This window comes from Sceloporus occidentalis, unplaced genomic scaffold, assembly GCF_023333645.1.
Source record: "Sceloporus occidentalis isolate IW3139 unplaced genomic scaffold, rSceOcc1.0.p SCAF_6, whole genome shotgun sequence".
NCBI lineage: Eukaryota > Metazoa > Chordata > Lepidosauria > Squamata > Phrynosomatidae > Sceloporus > Sceloporus occidentalis.
In genome coordinates this window covers 2,279,343-2,295,977 of record NW_028316986.1, presented here as the reverse complement: position 1 = coordinate 2,295,977, position 16,635 = coordinate 2,279,343, and the positions used below count along the sequence as shown (strand labels likewise).

At 46.1% G+C, this 16,635-nt stretch overlaps 1 protein-coding gene across 15 annotated transcripts in view; it reads right to left on the bottom strand.

Annotated features, from left to right (window-relative positions):
* The window catches only part of OTOF (otoferlin), a 198,113-nt gene that overhangs the window by 125,746 nt on the left and 55,732 nt on the right, over nucleotides 1-16,635 (bottom strand). For all 15 annotated transcript variants that reach the window (XM_089528705.1, XM_089528704.1, XM_089528703.1 and 12 more), the window contains exon 4: nucleotides 1,036-1,135. In XM_089528705.1, coding sequence (XP_089384831.1) covers nucleotides 1,036-1,135 — 100 coding nt within the window. The remainder of the gene's footprint in view (nucleotides 1-1,035; nucleotides 1,136-16,635) is intronic.

Sequence of the window (16,635 nt, the reverse complement as noted above, 5' to 3'; positions counted from 1 at the left end):
TCGGGATCTCGCCCTGGCAGATTTAGGAAAGACCACCACTATGATCATTAATAAATCAGAGCTTGGGAAGGTTACTTTTGGGGGGAAGAGGAAATACAACTCCCGCAATCCCATGCTGGCTGGGGGATTATGGGAGCTGGAGTAAACATGCCGTATATTCTCGACTATAAGTTGACCTCATATATAAGTCGAGGGCAGGTTTTGGGGCCAAAATTATGGATTTTGATATGACCCATGGATAAGTTGAGGTAAAACTTAGGGACATGTAATGAAGGATGTAAAGGACGAAGCAAAGGAAAACAATGCTGAAGAACTTATAAAATTCCATCAGACAGAACTATTTGTGCACATGCTAAAGGCTGGATGGATGAGAGAATAGAATTGGGGTCAGTGTGTCCAGGGCAGATTAAACTCTTGCCTTTGTTGGCGTGCGCGCACACATACACACACACATACGAGAGTTAAAATACAGTACACTCATCCCTCCATATTTGTGGATTTGATATTTGTGGATTTGATTATTCAAGGATTTTATTAATATGTTCTCTCTAGGAATATCTAGGTCCTCCTGTGCAACTCTATGGTCAACTTTAACTAAAAGTTGCACTGAAGGACCTAGAGACTCCTAGAGAGAATACTCTACTGGGCACTTGTAGCTCCTCCAGAGCAACTCTATGGCCAGTGTCTGTTGGACACTGACTGCAGAGTTGTGCTGGAGGACCCAGAGATTCCTAGAGAGGTGTCCTCTCAGGTAAAAACATGGCTTATTGTTATTTGCAGTTTTTCCATATTCACAGGGGTCTTGTGCCCCTAACAGTAGTGTATATGGAGGGGCAAGTGTACTCACATTGACCCTTGGATAAGTCGGCTCAGGTTTTAAGGGTCAATCTTTTAACCTAAATTTCTAGACTTATACATGAGTGCACACAGTAAGTGCTCTTTAACATGTCTGCAAGGATGCTTATGCTGGGAGCCATGTAGTAAAAATGCAGCCTTTTGTCCCAATCGCCGTGCACCAAATGTTACCCCATTTACCCGGATAGCGGCATTGTTGTCATCGATCAAGGTGTCCGTCACATTCAGCTGCCCTTCCTCCACCACCTTCTGCAGGACCATCTGGAAGGTACCGATGAGTCTAGGGATCGAGAACCAAAAATGGCCATGAGGATGCTTGGCCGATGTGCAAAACTAGCCCCTTTCCCTGGCAATGTCCAGTTGGCTGGATAAGTCTCAGAGCTACCAAGAAGACCTTGTACAGCAGTGGTTCCCAAGCTTTGATCCTCCAGATGTTTTGGACTTCAACTCCCAGAAGCCCTAGCCAGCTTGGCCAATAGTTAAGCATCCTGGGAGCTGAGGTCCAAAACATCTGGAGGAACATCTGAAGCTTGGAAACTACTATTGTAGAGGATGTGGTCTCCATCAAACCAAGGATAAGAGCAGGGCAGTTGTATTCTGTCAGGCTTAAGTATCCTAAAAAACACCAGATCTCGTCTGATTTTAGAAGCTAAGCGGGACCAGCCCTGGTTAGTATTCTGATGGGAGACCAGCAAAGGATCCTGGGTGCAGTAGGCTCTATTTCAGAGGGAGAAACTAGGAAAACCATATCTGACTCCCTTGGAGAATGGTGGAGTCTCCTTCTTTGGAGGTCTTTAAACAGAGGCTGGATGGCCATCTGTCGGGGATACTTTGACTGAGAGTTCCTGCATGGCAGAATGGGGTTGGACTGAATCAGGGCCGTTCTTGGGGTCTCTTCCAACTCTAGGATTCTATGAATTGTTGAAAGGTAAGTAATGCCTAGCTAAATTCTATTGCTTCAATCAATACTCTAGTTTACAGTGTAAACATGTTGGGATGGGGAGCAATATACCCTGGTTTTCATGCAAATGTTTTCTCCCCCAAAAATATTTTGCTTTTCTAAAAACAATATTTTGCCAATGCTGTCCCAGAATGCAAACGGACGTTTCCTCCCAGTGAGCTGCATCTGTATCTCACCTCCTCCAGTCGAGGATGAGAAAAATGTGCAAGTATTCTTTCCACCCGGAGGATAGAGTGACATGTAGTTCATTAAAAAATGAGCAGCTCATGTTTGTGTGATTCCACCACCTGCACAATGAATAATGCATCCTCCCAAGCTGGTATTATCTTGCAAGCACACTGACCTTTCCTTTCTTTCTTTTTCCTTCTGCAAAAAAACCCACATTGTCCATGTCAGCCTCTATCTGGCTGAACAACTTGTTGGTTGCCCCCCTTCCTTGATGTTTCCCACAGCTGCAATTTAATAGTTATCTCCTAGTACAGGGGTAGGCAACCTTTTTGAGCCGGGGGCCGGGTTGCTGTCCCTCAGACAACTGGGGGGCCGAAGCAAAAAAATAAATAATTAAATAATTTTTTAAAAATTAAATATATAAATAAACCAGGACAAATGTAGGACAAAATTTTCAAATGGAGGACACTTTTTTTTTAAAAAAATGGAGGACACATGAAAAAATTTGCTGATTTTTAAAAAAATGTTAATATAAATGCATGTTTCTGAGGCTTCTATAGACAATTGCCCCCCAAAGGCCCCGGCGGCAATCGGCGGCAGGACTGGGCTGGGGCCAGTCCCAAGGCCTCGCCGGGCCGCATCCAGCCCGCGGGCCGCAGGTTGCCTACCCCTGTCCTAGTAGCAGTGTGCCAAAAAGACCCAGGAACAGGAGCATCATTGGGAGGTGAGGACAGCACCGGGTGACACTTTGAGGGTGGCATAGAATCATAGAGTTTCAAGATACTACAAGGGCCATCCAGTCCAATCCCATTCTGCCATGCAGGAACTCTCAATCAAAGCATCCCCGACAGATGGCCATCCAGCCTCTGCTTAAAGACCTCCAGGGAAGGAGACTCCATTACACTCCGAGGGAGTCTGTTCCACTGTCGAACAGCCCTTACTCTCTGGAAGTTCCTCCTAATGTTGAGTTGCAATCTCTTTTCCTGGAGCTTGCATCCATTGCTCCAGATCCTGTTCTCTGGAGCAGCAGAAAACAAGCTTGTTCCCTCCTCAGTGTGACATCCCTTGAAGTATTTAAACAGGGCTATCATATCTCCTCTTAACCTTCTCTTCTCCAGGCTAAACATACTCAGCTCCCTAAGTCGTTCCTCATAGTGCATGGTTTCCAGGCCCTTCACCGTTTCAGTCACCCTCCTTTGGACACATGGCTCCACTTTCTCAATATCCTTTTTGAATTGTGGAGCCCATAAATGGACACAATATTATTCCAGGTGAGGCCTGACGAAAGCAGAATAGAGTGGCACTATGACTTCCCTTGATCTAGACCAGGGGTCGGCAACCTCCGGCCCGCGGGCCGGATGCAGCCCACGGAGGCCTTTCGGCCGGCCCCTGCTCACTCCTGCCACCGCCGGCGATTGCGACTTTTCGCCGCTCCGGGCGCTGCCATTTTATTTCTCAAAATGGCGGCAAAGTCTCGTGTGACCTTTCCAGTGGTCGCGCAAGACTTCGCTGCCATTTTGAGAAACAAAATGGCAGCGGCCTAGAGGCGAAGTCTCGCATGACCACAGGAAAAGTCACGCGAGACTTTGCCGCCATTGGCGGCGGCCTCTATGAGGCCCGCTGCGGCCGCCAGAGCCCTCTGGGAGGCCCAATGCCGTAGCCGGAGCCCTCTTGGAGGGCCCCAGCGACAGCAAAGGAGCCAGCAAAGAGGGGGAGGCCTCCAGCCCTGGCGGCCCCCGCCGGCTCTTTCCTGGCCTCTGACAGGGCCTGGGGCCCCGTCAGGGACCGGCAAAGAAGAGGAGGCCTGGCCCCCGGAGGGTGGAAGCTCCGCCCCCGGCACACAGCCCTGCCCCCGGAGGGTGGAAGCTCCACCCCCCGGCTTTGGCCCCCCAGTTGTCTGAGGGACAGCAACCCGGCCCCTGGCTCAAAAAGGTTGCCTACCCCTGTTCTAGACACTATACTTCTATTGTTGCAACCTAAAATCGCATGAAACATGTTGTGGCGGTTGCTCACTGTTCGTTTCAAGATGCCCCTCCCCACCTCCATCAGACAGGGCACCTCTGCCCTCCGCCAGCTGCAACTGCTAGTAGGGGTGGGGAGCACAAGGCAGAGATGCACCAAGCATCACTAAGGGAGGACATAGCTGGCTGGATGGCTGGCTGCTGTGCAAAGTGGGGAGCAATAACAATAGCAATAGCATTTACAGTACATTTCCATACTACATCATACAGCACTCAACAGTCTCTAAGCAGTTTACAACATGTGAGCAATTCCCCCAAACAAGCTGGGTACTCATTTTAGTGACCTACGGAAGGATGTAAGGCTGAGTCAACCCTGCAGCCCTGGGTTCGAAGTCACAACCTTGTGGCTGTAACACTGGCTGCAGTACTGGCATTTAACCACTGTGCCATGAGGGCTCCCTGAAGAGCATCAATGGGAAATATGGCATGAGGATGGGCTGGTGAGAGTGGGGCGCAGTGGCCACGGACTTCTCCTCTTCCTGCCATAACTCCTGCCTCCTCTTCCTGCCCAGACTCAGAGCTGCCTTGGATTGTGGTGGAGTCTCCTCCTTTGGAGGTTTTTAAGCAGATGCTGGATGGCCATCTGTTCAAGCGAGTGCCTGGATTGTGTCTTCCTGTATGGCAGAATGGGGCTGGACTGGATGACTCTTGAAGTCTCTTCCAACTCTAGGATCTTATCATTGTAAGGTAGTGCACTTAGCCAGAAAAAATGAAATGCACAGATATAGGATGGGTGACACCTGGCTTAATAAGACAATATGTGAAAGGGATCTAGGAATCCTAGTGCAGCTCAAATTGAACATGAGCCAACAGTGTGATGCAGCAGCTAAAAAGGCCAATGCCATTTTAGGCTGCATTAATAGAGGTATAGTGTCTAGATCAAGGGAAGTAATAGTGCCACTCTATTCTGCCTTGCTCAGGCCTCATCTGGAATAATACTGTGTCCAGTTCTGGGCACCACAATTCAAAAACGATGTGGAGAAACTGGAGCGTGTCCAGAGACTACAATGGTGAAGGGTCTTGAAACCATAAAACCCTATGAGGAACACCTTAGGGAGCTGGAGGTGTTTAGCCCGGAGAAGAGAAGGTTAAGAGATGATATGATAGCCTTGTTTAAATATTTAAAGGGATGTCATACTGAGGATGGAGCAAACTTGTTTTCTGCTGCTCCAGAGAACAGGACCAGGAACAATGGATTCCAGCTCAACATTAGGAGGAACTTCCTGACAGTAAGAGCTATAGACAGTGGAAGACACTGCTGCCTTGGAGAGTGGTGGGTCTCCTTTTTTGGAAGTCTTTAAGCAAAGGCTGGATGGTCATCTGTTGGGGGTGCTTTAATTATGAGATCCTGCATGGCAGAATGGATTTGGACTGGAAGGCCCTTGAGCTTTCTTCCAACTCTATGATTCTATGATTCCAAGACATCATTTTTTTTCCAGCTGGAAAATGCATAGCTATGTGTGTTATTCCCTTTCCCAGTTGCTGTTTTCTCCACTCATGTCCTGCTGGGAAGGCTTGCACTGGGGCACCTAATGTTGAATTGGTGAGGTCTTTAGCCTTGACCCAGCATAACATTTTTCAATGTTCTCCATCTGCATCCTTTCTACAAGTGTTTTGAACTGCTATCTTCATCTCAATTGGACATCTCAGCTAATCATAGAATCACAGACTTGGAAGAGACCACAAGGGCCATTGAGTCCAACCCCCTTCTGCCATGCAGGAACTCTCAGAATCAAAGCATCCCCAATAGATGTCCATGCAGCCTCCGTTTAAAGACCTCCAAAGATGGAGACTCCACTGCACTCCGAGGAAGGAGTGTGTACCACTGTCGAACAGCCCTTACTGACAGGTAGTTCCTCCTAATGTTGAGCTGGAATCTCTTTTCCTTGAGCTTGCATCCATTGCTCCATTGTGTCCTATTCTCTGGAGCAGCAGGAAACAAGCTTGCTTCATCCTTAATGTGACACCCCTTCAAATACCTAAACAGTTGACTTGGATGCACATAACAACTACAATAAGGTGAAGTCATACAGAAGAGACAGTGTGGTGTAGTGGATTCAGTCTGATGTACTGGGATTCTGGGAAACCAAGGTTCGAGTTCCTGCTCCACCATGGAAACCCACTGGGTGACATGGGCAAGACACACTTTCTCAGCTCCAAAGGAATGCAATGGCAGGCATCTTTGGAATAATTTTTTGCCAAGAACACCCTTGGATAGGGTCACCAAGCTGGAGTCAGCATGGTGCAGTGGTTGAATGCTGGAATAAGACTCTGAGAAACCAGGTTTCAAATCCTCACTCAGCCATGGAAACCCATTGGATGACCACACTCTCTCAGGCTAAGAGGAAAGCAATGGCAAACTTCCCCTGAAGAAGTCTGACCAAGGAGAGGGATGCTATAAGTCAGAACTGAGTTGGAGGCTGTCTGGTGCAGCCGGGTGTGATGGTTCCATTAGGACTCCAGAGTTATCGTTATTGTTGTGCCTTCAAATTGTTTCTAATTTATGGCAACCGTAAGGGCTTTCTTGGCAAGATTTGTTTAGAGGAGGTTTGTCATTGCCTTCTCCTTTGGCTGAGAGAGCGTGACTTGCCCAAGGTCAACCAGTGGCTTCCATGGCCAAGCTGGGATTCAAACCCTGGTCACCAGAGTCATGATCCAGCACTCAAAAACCACTATGCCATGCTAGCATTAGGACTCCACAGACCAGGGTTCAAATCCCCACATAGCCAAGTGGGTTATTAGGAGAGGTCACACTCTCTCAACCTAAGAGGAAGACAGTAGTAAGCCTCTTCTGAAGAAATCTTGCCAAGAAAACCCTAGGAGAAGGTCACCATAAGTCAAAAGTAACTTCAAGACATATCACAACTACCACCACAAGAACACCTTTGTTTAGGTCATCTTTTAGGATTCAGGACTAACACTCACATATGTGTGTCTGTTGTGGGCCTTTAAGGTGATTCTGACCTAGGATGACTCTAAGGCGAACCTGTCATGATTTGTTCAGAGGAGGCTTGCCACTGCCTTCCTCTGAGGCTGAGAGTATGTGACTTGCCCAAGATGACCCAATGGGTTTTGTGGCCAAGTGGGGCATTGAATAGCACTCACTAGAACACCATACCCTCCAACTATTGCAAGTTGGCATTGACAATCCTGATCATTCTTCTGCCATCCCACTTTTTTCAATTGCTTTTAAAATGTCCTGGTTTCTCTTCTTCCTTTCCTCCTTTTGTCTTCATCTTATTTCAATGGCTGCAGTGTTTAAAGTGCAAAAGGAGTTTGCACTCCATTAACTCAGCAGGAGGAAAGGAAGAGAGGTGCAGAATCTTGCCCTTCCCAGTCATCTGAGGCAAAAGCAAACTGCTGCATCCTTTCCTCACTTGTGTCTTTGATCCCATTGCAGCTTTTGCCATCTTGACCACTCTCTGATGTTGCTTGGTTACGTGTGTCCTGGTTCCCATTTGCAAAACGCTGAAGGACATGAAGCATACAATAATAAAATTGCATCATCATAATTGCCACCAGTAAGGATTCGGAAGCAAAGTAAAGCTGCAGCTCAAATTTAATACATGGGTCAGGGTTGTGCCACAAAGGACCAGGTTAAAATACACAGAAAATTTCCTTTTCCCATCTCCCGCTGCCTGACTCACGACTCGTCTTCCTCCCCAGAGATCGGCCTTGCAGAACGGCAGCCCTGCCCTACATTTAACCAAAAGCCCGCAGGCGCTTTCCCCAACTGTGTTTAAAATATTAATATCTGGTTCTGTAGTGCCTGCTCTTATTTGTTTTGCAAGGAAAGCCAAGGCTAAGATGCCCATGGAGATTCGACTGCAGAGAGAAGGAAGGCGAGAGGGAAACAGAAACCCATGCCTCTAATTTTAAAAGGATCAGATATTTACAGATGGAAGGAAATGTGGCGATCCTTGAAATTAGAGTAGAGAGGGAGGGAAAATAGATTCGATAAGGCAAGGATGGGCAACTGTGGCTGAAACTGTATTTTAACATGTTGTGCCCAGCCTTGAGGAGAGGCTGGAAAGACATGAAATTTACTACTACTACTACTACTACTACTATTATTATTCCAGGGGCCAGCTTTCTGCTTCTGGGTGGGGGCCACAAGGACTTTGTTGTGTGTCTTGAAGTCATTTCCAACTTAAGGCGACTCTACAATGAAGCTATCATGGGGTTTTCTTGGCAAGATTTCTTCAGAGGAGATTTGCCATGGCCTTCCCCTGAGGCTGAGAGTATGTGACTTGCCCAAGGTCAACCAGTGGGTTTCATGGCCAAGCGGGGAATCGAGCCCTGGTCTCCAGAGTTGTAGTCCAACACTCAAACCACTGCGCCATGACTACCTATCCTCCTTGGTGTCATGCTCATCCTCACCACAGTTGCCTGGGATTCAAAGCATATTAAAATGCATGCAATGCAGCTAAAGGCTTGCCAAAAAAAGTCAATCGTGAAATAGAAATAAATATTGACAATATTAAAAAGTCAAGCCTCACCTGGAATTAGGGATGCCATATCCTGCCTGGGGGCGGGACTTTCCCGGTTTGGGGCGGGTCCACACAGTCCCGCCCCGGTTTGGCCCCGCCCCCGGGACACCCCCCCTGCGACGGACGCCAGGCAGGGAAAGGAGCCTCGCATGAGCAAGGCCCCTTCCCTGCTTGGCCTCCGCCGCCGAGGGAGGTGGCCTGGCTCTCCTCCCTCTTTCCCGGCCTCTGTGAAGGCCAAGCCTCCACAGAGGCCGGGAAGGGGAGGGGGGCCGCCCGCAATCACGGGCGCTCTCCTCCTTCTTTCCCGGCCTCTGTGAAGGCCAAGCCTCCATAGAAGCCGGGAAAGGGAGGGGGCCACCCGCGATCGCGGCGATCACGGGCGCTCTCCTCCCTCTTTCCTGGCCTCTGTGAAGGCCAAGCCTCCATAGAGGCCGGGAAAGGGAGGGGGCCACCTGCGATCGCCGCGATCGTCATGGGCGCTCTCCTCCCTCTTTCCTGGCCTCTGTGAAGGCCGAGCCTCCACAGAGGCTGGGAAAGGGAGCGGATTCCTTCTCCGCTTGGGCTCCGTGAATGGAGCCCAAGCGGAGAAGGAATCCTCCCCTCAGCGAGGCTCTTTTTCAAATGTAGGACCCCCCAAAAAATAGGTCCTACATTTGAAAATTTTGTCCTACATTTGTCCCAGTTTGGAGGCCCTGACTAATGGCAACCCTACCTGGAATAATCCTGTGTCCAGTTCTGGGCCCCACAATTCAAAAAGGATGTTGAGAAATTGGAGCCATGTGTCCAAAGGAGGGCCACCAAAATGCTGAAGGGCCTGGAAACCATCAAGCTCTAGCAGTGGTCCCCAAACTGTGCCCTTTAAGAGATTTTGGACTTCAGCTCCCAGAAGCCTCAGCCATGTTGGCCAGTAATCTGAGATTCTGGGAGCTGAAGTCCAAAATCTCTTAAAGGGCACAGTTTGGGGGCCACTGTTTGGAGACACTGTCTTAGAGAGTGGTGGAGTGTCCTTCTTTGGAGGCTGTTTTTAAACAGAGGCTGGATGGCCATCTGCCATAGGGAAGGCTTTGAATCTGTGTTCCTGAATGGCAGAAGGGGAATGGACTGGACATAATCTAACTCTAGAATTCAGTGGAGTTTATCACATGAAGATCAGGATTTTCTCCTGTGAATATCCCAGAAAAATGGCATACTTACACGAAATGATTTCACACGACATCGCACAAAACCTGCCACTAAAGTGGTCACAAAGAAGCATTGACACGCATCTTTTTACTTTCAGGATTTCAGCCACAATGCATTTCTGATATCACTTTATTTGCGCAGTTGCGTGGGATCACCATCCGTGCAATTACTCGCCATTTTCGCTTTATTTGCGGGATGCTTAAAATGCGCTTTAATCTCTGTTTAATATCAAAATCAGCCCCAGTGTGACAAACTCCTATGATTCTATAATTGGGAATACCATACATCGGTGCATCTGCAGAGGGAATGTGTAGTCTTCTGTGAATGGTCTGGAAACCATGAAGCCTTATGAGGAATGACTGAGGGATCTGGGGATGTTTAGCCTGGAGAAGGGAAGGTTAAGAAGTGGTAGCTTTGTTTAAATATTTGAAGGGATGTCACATTGAGGAGGGAGCAAGCTTGTTTTCTGCTGCTCCAGAGAGTAGGACACAATGGAACAATGGATGAAAGCTCCAGCAAAAGAGATTCCAGCTCAAAATTAGGAAGAACTTCCTGACAGTCTCTTCCATTTCTATGAGTCTAAGTAATGGCTGTTTGACTTTGGAACACAGTCTTATGAAGAGTGGTGGAGTCTCCTTCTTTGGAGGCTGTTTTTAAACCAAGGCTGGATGGCCATCTGTCATAGGGACTGTTTTAATAGAGTGTTCCTGCATGGCAAGGAGTTGGACAAGGATGGCCTTTGGAGGTCTCTTACAACTCTAGGATTCTATGATTCTATGAAATTCATTTAAAACTTGCAATTAAATAAAAAAATAACAATTTAAAACACTGCACACTTTCTGAAATGCCCTTTCCTTCAAAACCTTCCATTCTAATAGCCTCTCAGAATAATAAGGAAAACATCCACCTCCTGATGGAAGGAGAACAAGGAGGGGGCCGTTCTGGCCTTCCTAGGAAGGGAGTCCCAATGTCCAAGGGCAGCTGCAAAGAACACCTCCAGCACCCGTAAAGTCCATGAAAGTGCAACAAACAAACAAACAAAAGAACCTTGGCAACATCTGGAAGGTCACCTCTGGTTTTTATTTTATTTTTATTTATTATTACATTTTAAATGTGTTTTCCTGAAGTTGAAGAATGCAAAGCCTCCCTATGGCCTAGTGCTTTAAGTGTTGGAGTAGGACACTGGGAGACCAGGGTTTGAATCTCTGCTCAGCCATGGACTCTTAGGGTCACCATGAGCAAAATGACTCGAAATAACATGACAACGACAACATTATCTTAGGATCTTGTCTACACAATTAAAATACTCATATTTGAACATGTGGAGAGATCTTGTAGCACCTTTCAGACTCACTGAAAGAAAGAAATTGGCAGCAGGAGCTTTTGTAGGCTTCAGTCTACTTCCTCAGATAGACTGAAGTCTATGAAAGCTCAGGCTGCCAATTTCTTTCTTACAGTGAGTCTCAAGGGTGCTACAAGATCTCTCTACGTACTGATTCTACAGACTAACGCAGCTATATCTTTGAATTCATGTTTGAATAGAGCGTGGTCCCAACACATGCAATTTGGAGGTGTTCAGGCTTTTTGTGGGGTGCATGTTGAGAGAATCCACAAATGCCATAGAAAAAAGGCCTTCACGCTTTTTACCGGACAATCTGGGAGCATCTGCAAGGATGCACATTATTGAACACTTAGCCATCCATTTGCTACACATGGATTTTCCTTCACATGTGCATTTTCAGCAGAGGGAGGGAGAATAAATGCAAATACCTGACTATAAGTCGACCTCATGTATAAGTCGAGGGCAGGTTTTGGGGCCAAAATTATGGATTTTGATATGATCCATGGATAAGTCAAGGGTAAAACTTAGGGACATGGAACAAAGGATGTAAAGGACGAAGCAAAGGAAAACAATGCCAAAGAGCTTACAAAATCCCAGCAGGCAGAACTCTTTGTGCTCATCCTAAAGGCTGGATGGATGAGAAAGTAGAAGGGGTCAGTCCTTCTAGGGAAGATTAAATTCTTGCCTTTCACCAGGGAACGGTTATATAGCTACAGATACAGATAAAGATATATGAGTTAAAGTACATTACTTACACTGACCAGTGAATAAGTTGACAGGTTTTTTAGGTTAATTTTTTACCCCAAATTTCTAGAATTATATATAGAATCATAGAATCCTAGAGTTGGAAGAGACTGCAAGGGCCCTGATCCAGTCCAACCCCATTCTTCTGCCATGCAGGAACTCTCCATCAAAGCACCCCATTGACAGATGGCCATCCAGCCTCTGTTTAAAGACCTCCAAAGAAGGAGACTCCACTACATGAGTATATGCAGGAGATGTGAATATGTGCAGGAAAGTGAAAGCAATTAAACTTTAATGTGGATGTGCAAATATCTGCAGCAACTTGCATAACACACTTATGTGCAGACTAGCCCTAATGTACAAAGTAATAGCCATTCCAGAGGCCTTCCAGAAAAATAGATGCACTCCCCCCCCCCCCCCCGGTACCCTTCAGCATTGCATTGACAGATACTAGGAGATGTGGGCCAAGCAACATCAGGATGTGGTCAAATGGGGAGGATTATTAATTGGGGAGAACAGACAAGTGAGGAAAGGCTGCAGCCAATTTCCTTTGCAAGAGATTCAGCCTCCTCTCCTCTCCTCTCCCTCCCTGCTGAGTTAATTCTGACTTCTGTTGCTGGAAAGACTGAAGGACGTGAGATGGCTTATACCTCTCTGGCTCCAAGAGGGCAAGTAAATTTACCGCTTTCATTAACCTTCCTTTTCCAAAGAGCGGTGAAACAGGGACGACCATGGCACCTAAAAACAGCAGGCTCTGCTTCATCATTAAATGGTGCGCAAGTGTGCAGTTAACAAGGCCAATGTTCAGAGCTCTACCTTGGGAAGGGAAGAGGGGGAAAGGCACTTGAAAGCATAATGGCTTTGAAGAGCGAGTCAGATCGTCTTGCCTGGAAGGGAAGCAAAAGGTGGAAATCTGTTTCCAGAGCTGCTTCTCTGAATCTTTTGGCCATGGCTTGTTTCTTTCTCTGCACACACACAAACACACCACTTCTGCATGCAGCAGGCAGTTGTCAAGGGGAAGTGAGAGCCAGCATGGCACATTGGTTTCAATGCTGAATGGCGACCAGGGTTCAATTCACCCATTGGGTGAGCTTGGGCAAGTCACACACTCTCAGCCTCAGGGGAAGGCAATGGCAAAACCCATCTGAACAAATCTTGCCAAGCCACAACCATGATAGGGTCACCATAGGGTGGCCGTAAGTTGGAAACAACTTGGAAGCACAACACAACAACAACAACAAGAAAGAGGGGGACACATTGCATGCCCACCAGCATTTTATAGATGAAAACTGGGACACATGTGGCCAAACAACATCAGAATAATAATAATAATGATGATGATTTATTTATAGCCCGCTTGTCCCCGAAGGATCGAGGCAGATAACAACCATAAAATTGTTTTATGAATATTGTCAAGATGGTAGAAAGTATTAGAAAAGCAATGAACTTTAGGAGGAACGTCGACAGACGGGGCTGGGATACACACCACCATTATTCACTTTTATCCTTAAAGCAAGCTCTCTAGACGCCCAAAAATCATAAGGACCTGACCCCCCTGACGTCCTTGCTATCTTCTCACCAATGATGGTTGGTGGCAACCATCAATGGCCACATGCCTCCCATGCCCACACCTTTGTCGAGGAGGATGGTTTGGCAAAGTTGTGTGTCTGTGTGTAGCATAATAAACGGTTTTGCAAACACTGATCTTCCTCCAAGTCCAGCCTCAGACACATTTTCCTGTCATTTGTGCCCCAGCGCTTTCATGCCCTGAAGAAAGGAATCCTTCTGGCGAGATTTCATGTACAGATCAAGGCAGCTCCAAGTCCCTACATTAGCACAAAGAAAGGTCCTGGAGGAAAGAATAATGAGGCATATCAATGCTTCCAGGGCAGAGCTGAGCATTTCTCTTTGGGAAGGCTTCCTGCCATGCTGTCATTAAAAGGTCACATCTACAGGGTCCTTCTGAGCTTTGCAAGTTCAGCCTCTATGCACAGCCCTGCATGCATCACCAGACATGCTCAGATGGATTGCCATTAATCAATGGGGTACAAACCAAACATGACCTCCCTGGCACATATTTCTGCAACTCAGGGGTTCTCATCTGCTTTCTTCTCCGCCAAGTGCTCTTTCTGTATTCCTTTTCCTTTTTAAATTCAAATTTTTATTAATTTAAAAAAAAATCAAAACTGTAAATTCCTTTTCTTGTACTTCTTAAATCTTATGTTCTTAATTTACATCACATCACTTGCGTTCTTCCCCAAAATATAAAATATGCATTCTTTCTTCCTTTATCCACCTTTACATTCACTTGTATTCTTGTTTTTGTCACCTTTATTCAGTTTCTCTCTTTTTATACTTACATTTTCTTTACTATTAACTATCCATTTAACTCATACACTCTGTATTTCTTTATTTTGTCCATGTATTTATCTTGTTTTCTCTTTTCTTATCATAATCTATAACATTGGTTTTTTCCCTTTCATATATTAATATTCCAAACCTTATTCACATATTCTGTTATAGGACCCCAGTCGCTTTTAATTGGTTTCTTATGAATCAATGCTGCTAACTTATCCATTTCTCTTAATATCCAAATCTTCGGTAACCAATCATCCATGGTAGGAATCTTTGCTGATTTCCAATTTTTAGCTATTAAAAACCTGGCCGCTGTCATTGAATATCTCTTTCTGTATTCCTTACACAGACACAACTAGAAGATTTTTTTAAAAATATGCAAAATAACACACATTTTCCTGCAAGGCAAGCTGATCTGCATTTGCGTCTGCAGAACTGTGATGCCTTTCCCTTTCATCCAAATTATCCATCGCTTTCTAAAGTTAACACAACATCAGCGTGATGAGATGCCATAAATGCAAAGGAGGACAAGGCGCTGCAAAATGAAGGATGGTTTTTAAAAATGGTACAGAAGCAAAGCTTTTGTTTTGTAAAATGTCACAAAACAAAAGCTAAAGCCACTCGTAAATTCATTTCTGGGAGATCTCTGACAGCATTTCTCTCTCTCTCTCTCTCTCTCTCTCTCTCTCACACACACACACACACACACACATGCGCACTACTGCTGCTGCCCAGTAGCAGTTTGGCACAAATAGGCTGCACCTGCACTGCAGAATTAATGTGGTCTGATACTGCTTCAACTGCCATGGCTCCAGGCTATGGAATTCTGGGAGGTGTAGTTTGGTGGGATTTTTAGCCTCCTCTGTCCAAAAGCTCTGGTGCCACAAAAAACTACAAATCCCAGGATTCCACAGGATGGAGCCATGACAGTCAAAGCAGTGTCAAACTGCATTAATACTGCAGTGCAGATGTGGTCTGAGTCTGGCTCCTTAGGAAAAGCCTGTCTGACATGGGAGACCCTCATGCCTCACAAGAGCACCTTTTCTCACCACTATCGAAATGTTAAGAGCCAAAGAGGGAAAGTGTGAATACCTCCTAAATTGCCGCACAAGGTGATGGAACTGAAGTGGAATTACAACTTCTTCTTTTCCTCTTCTTTTCACACGAAATCATCACTCATCCGTTGGTGATGCATCACTGATCTATTGTTATACTGTCATTATCATGCAATTTTGCATTAAAAAGAGGTACCTATCAATGTGAAATTGAGCAATAATAATGGTACAACAACGGATCAGCAACGGATGAGTGACGGCGTCATACAAAAAGGACGAGGAATCATTGGTTGTAAGTTTTGAATTGTGGGACCCAGAACTGGACACAGGGTTATTCCAGATGGGGCTTGACCAAAGCAGAATAGAAGGACACTGTTACTTTGTTGATCTAGGCACTATACCTCTATTGATGCAGCCTAAAATCGCATTGGTCTTTTTAGCTCTTGCATCACAATGTTGACTCATGTTCAACTTGAGGTCTACTAAGACTCCTAGATCCCTTTCCCATGGATAAGTCCCCTTAAGCCAGGTGTCCCCCATCCTATATCTATGCATTTCATTTTTTTCTGCCTAAGGTCAGAACCTTACATTTCTCTGTGTTAAAATTCATTTTGTTAATTTTGTTGTTTGAAATTCATTTTGAGATCATGTCGCTCCTCAGCCTTCTCAAACGGTTTGTGAAAAGAATCAGACAGCCATGTTTTCTCCCATGAGTTTCACGTCTCCCTTTAGGCACAAGCTGCTCAGACTCAAGGCACTCCATCTGCCATTGGGAGAAGAGGCTTCCCACATCTATAGGGACGGAGTATAAATCTGAATTTTAAAGGACCTTTATGGAACCGGCCCTCCACTTTCTCCAGGGGAGCAAGATCTCATGAAAGTGGAAAAAACATGGCTATAATCATGCTATTTTTTTAACCTGGGAAAATACTTCTCTAGCCATTTGTAGGTCCTCCGGCGCAGAAGTGGACCACAGAATTGCACTGGAGGACCTACAGATGCCTAGAGAGGACATATTATTTTGGCCATGTTTAGGGCGGCAGCGACAGCAAATACAGTAATCCATAAATAAATCTGTGAGCCAGTGTGGCACGTTGGTTTGAGTGTTGGACTACGACTCTGAAGACCAGCTCCGCTGTGAAACCAGTGTCTAGAAACCCAGTGAAACCGAAGTCTCTCAGCCGCAAAGGAAGGCAATGGCAAACCTCCTCTGAACAAATCTCACCAAGAATACCCCGTGATAGGTTTGCCTTGGGGTCAGCATAAGTCGGACTTGAAGGCAGACAACACACACAAGCCCTTAACCTGCAAACATGGAAGGATGACTGTAGTCTGAATTTGAAAAGAGCCAGCCAAAGTGCTGAGTCGATTTGGGAACAGAGTTCATCTCCATGGATGACATCGCCTTTAAAGTTCAGATGAACCCCACAAATGGATTCACTGCCCAACTGCCAGCAACTGC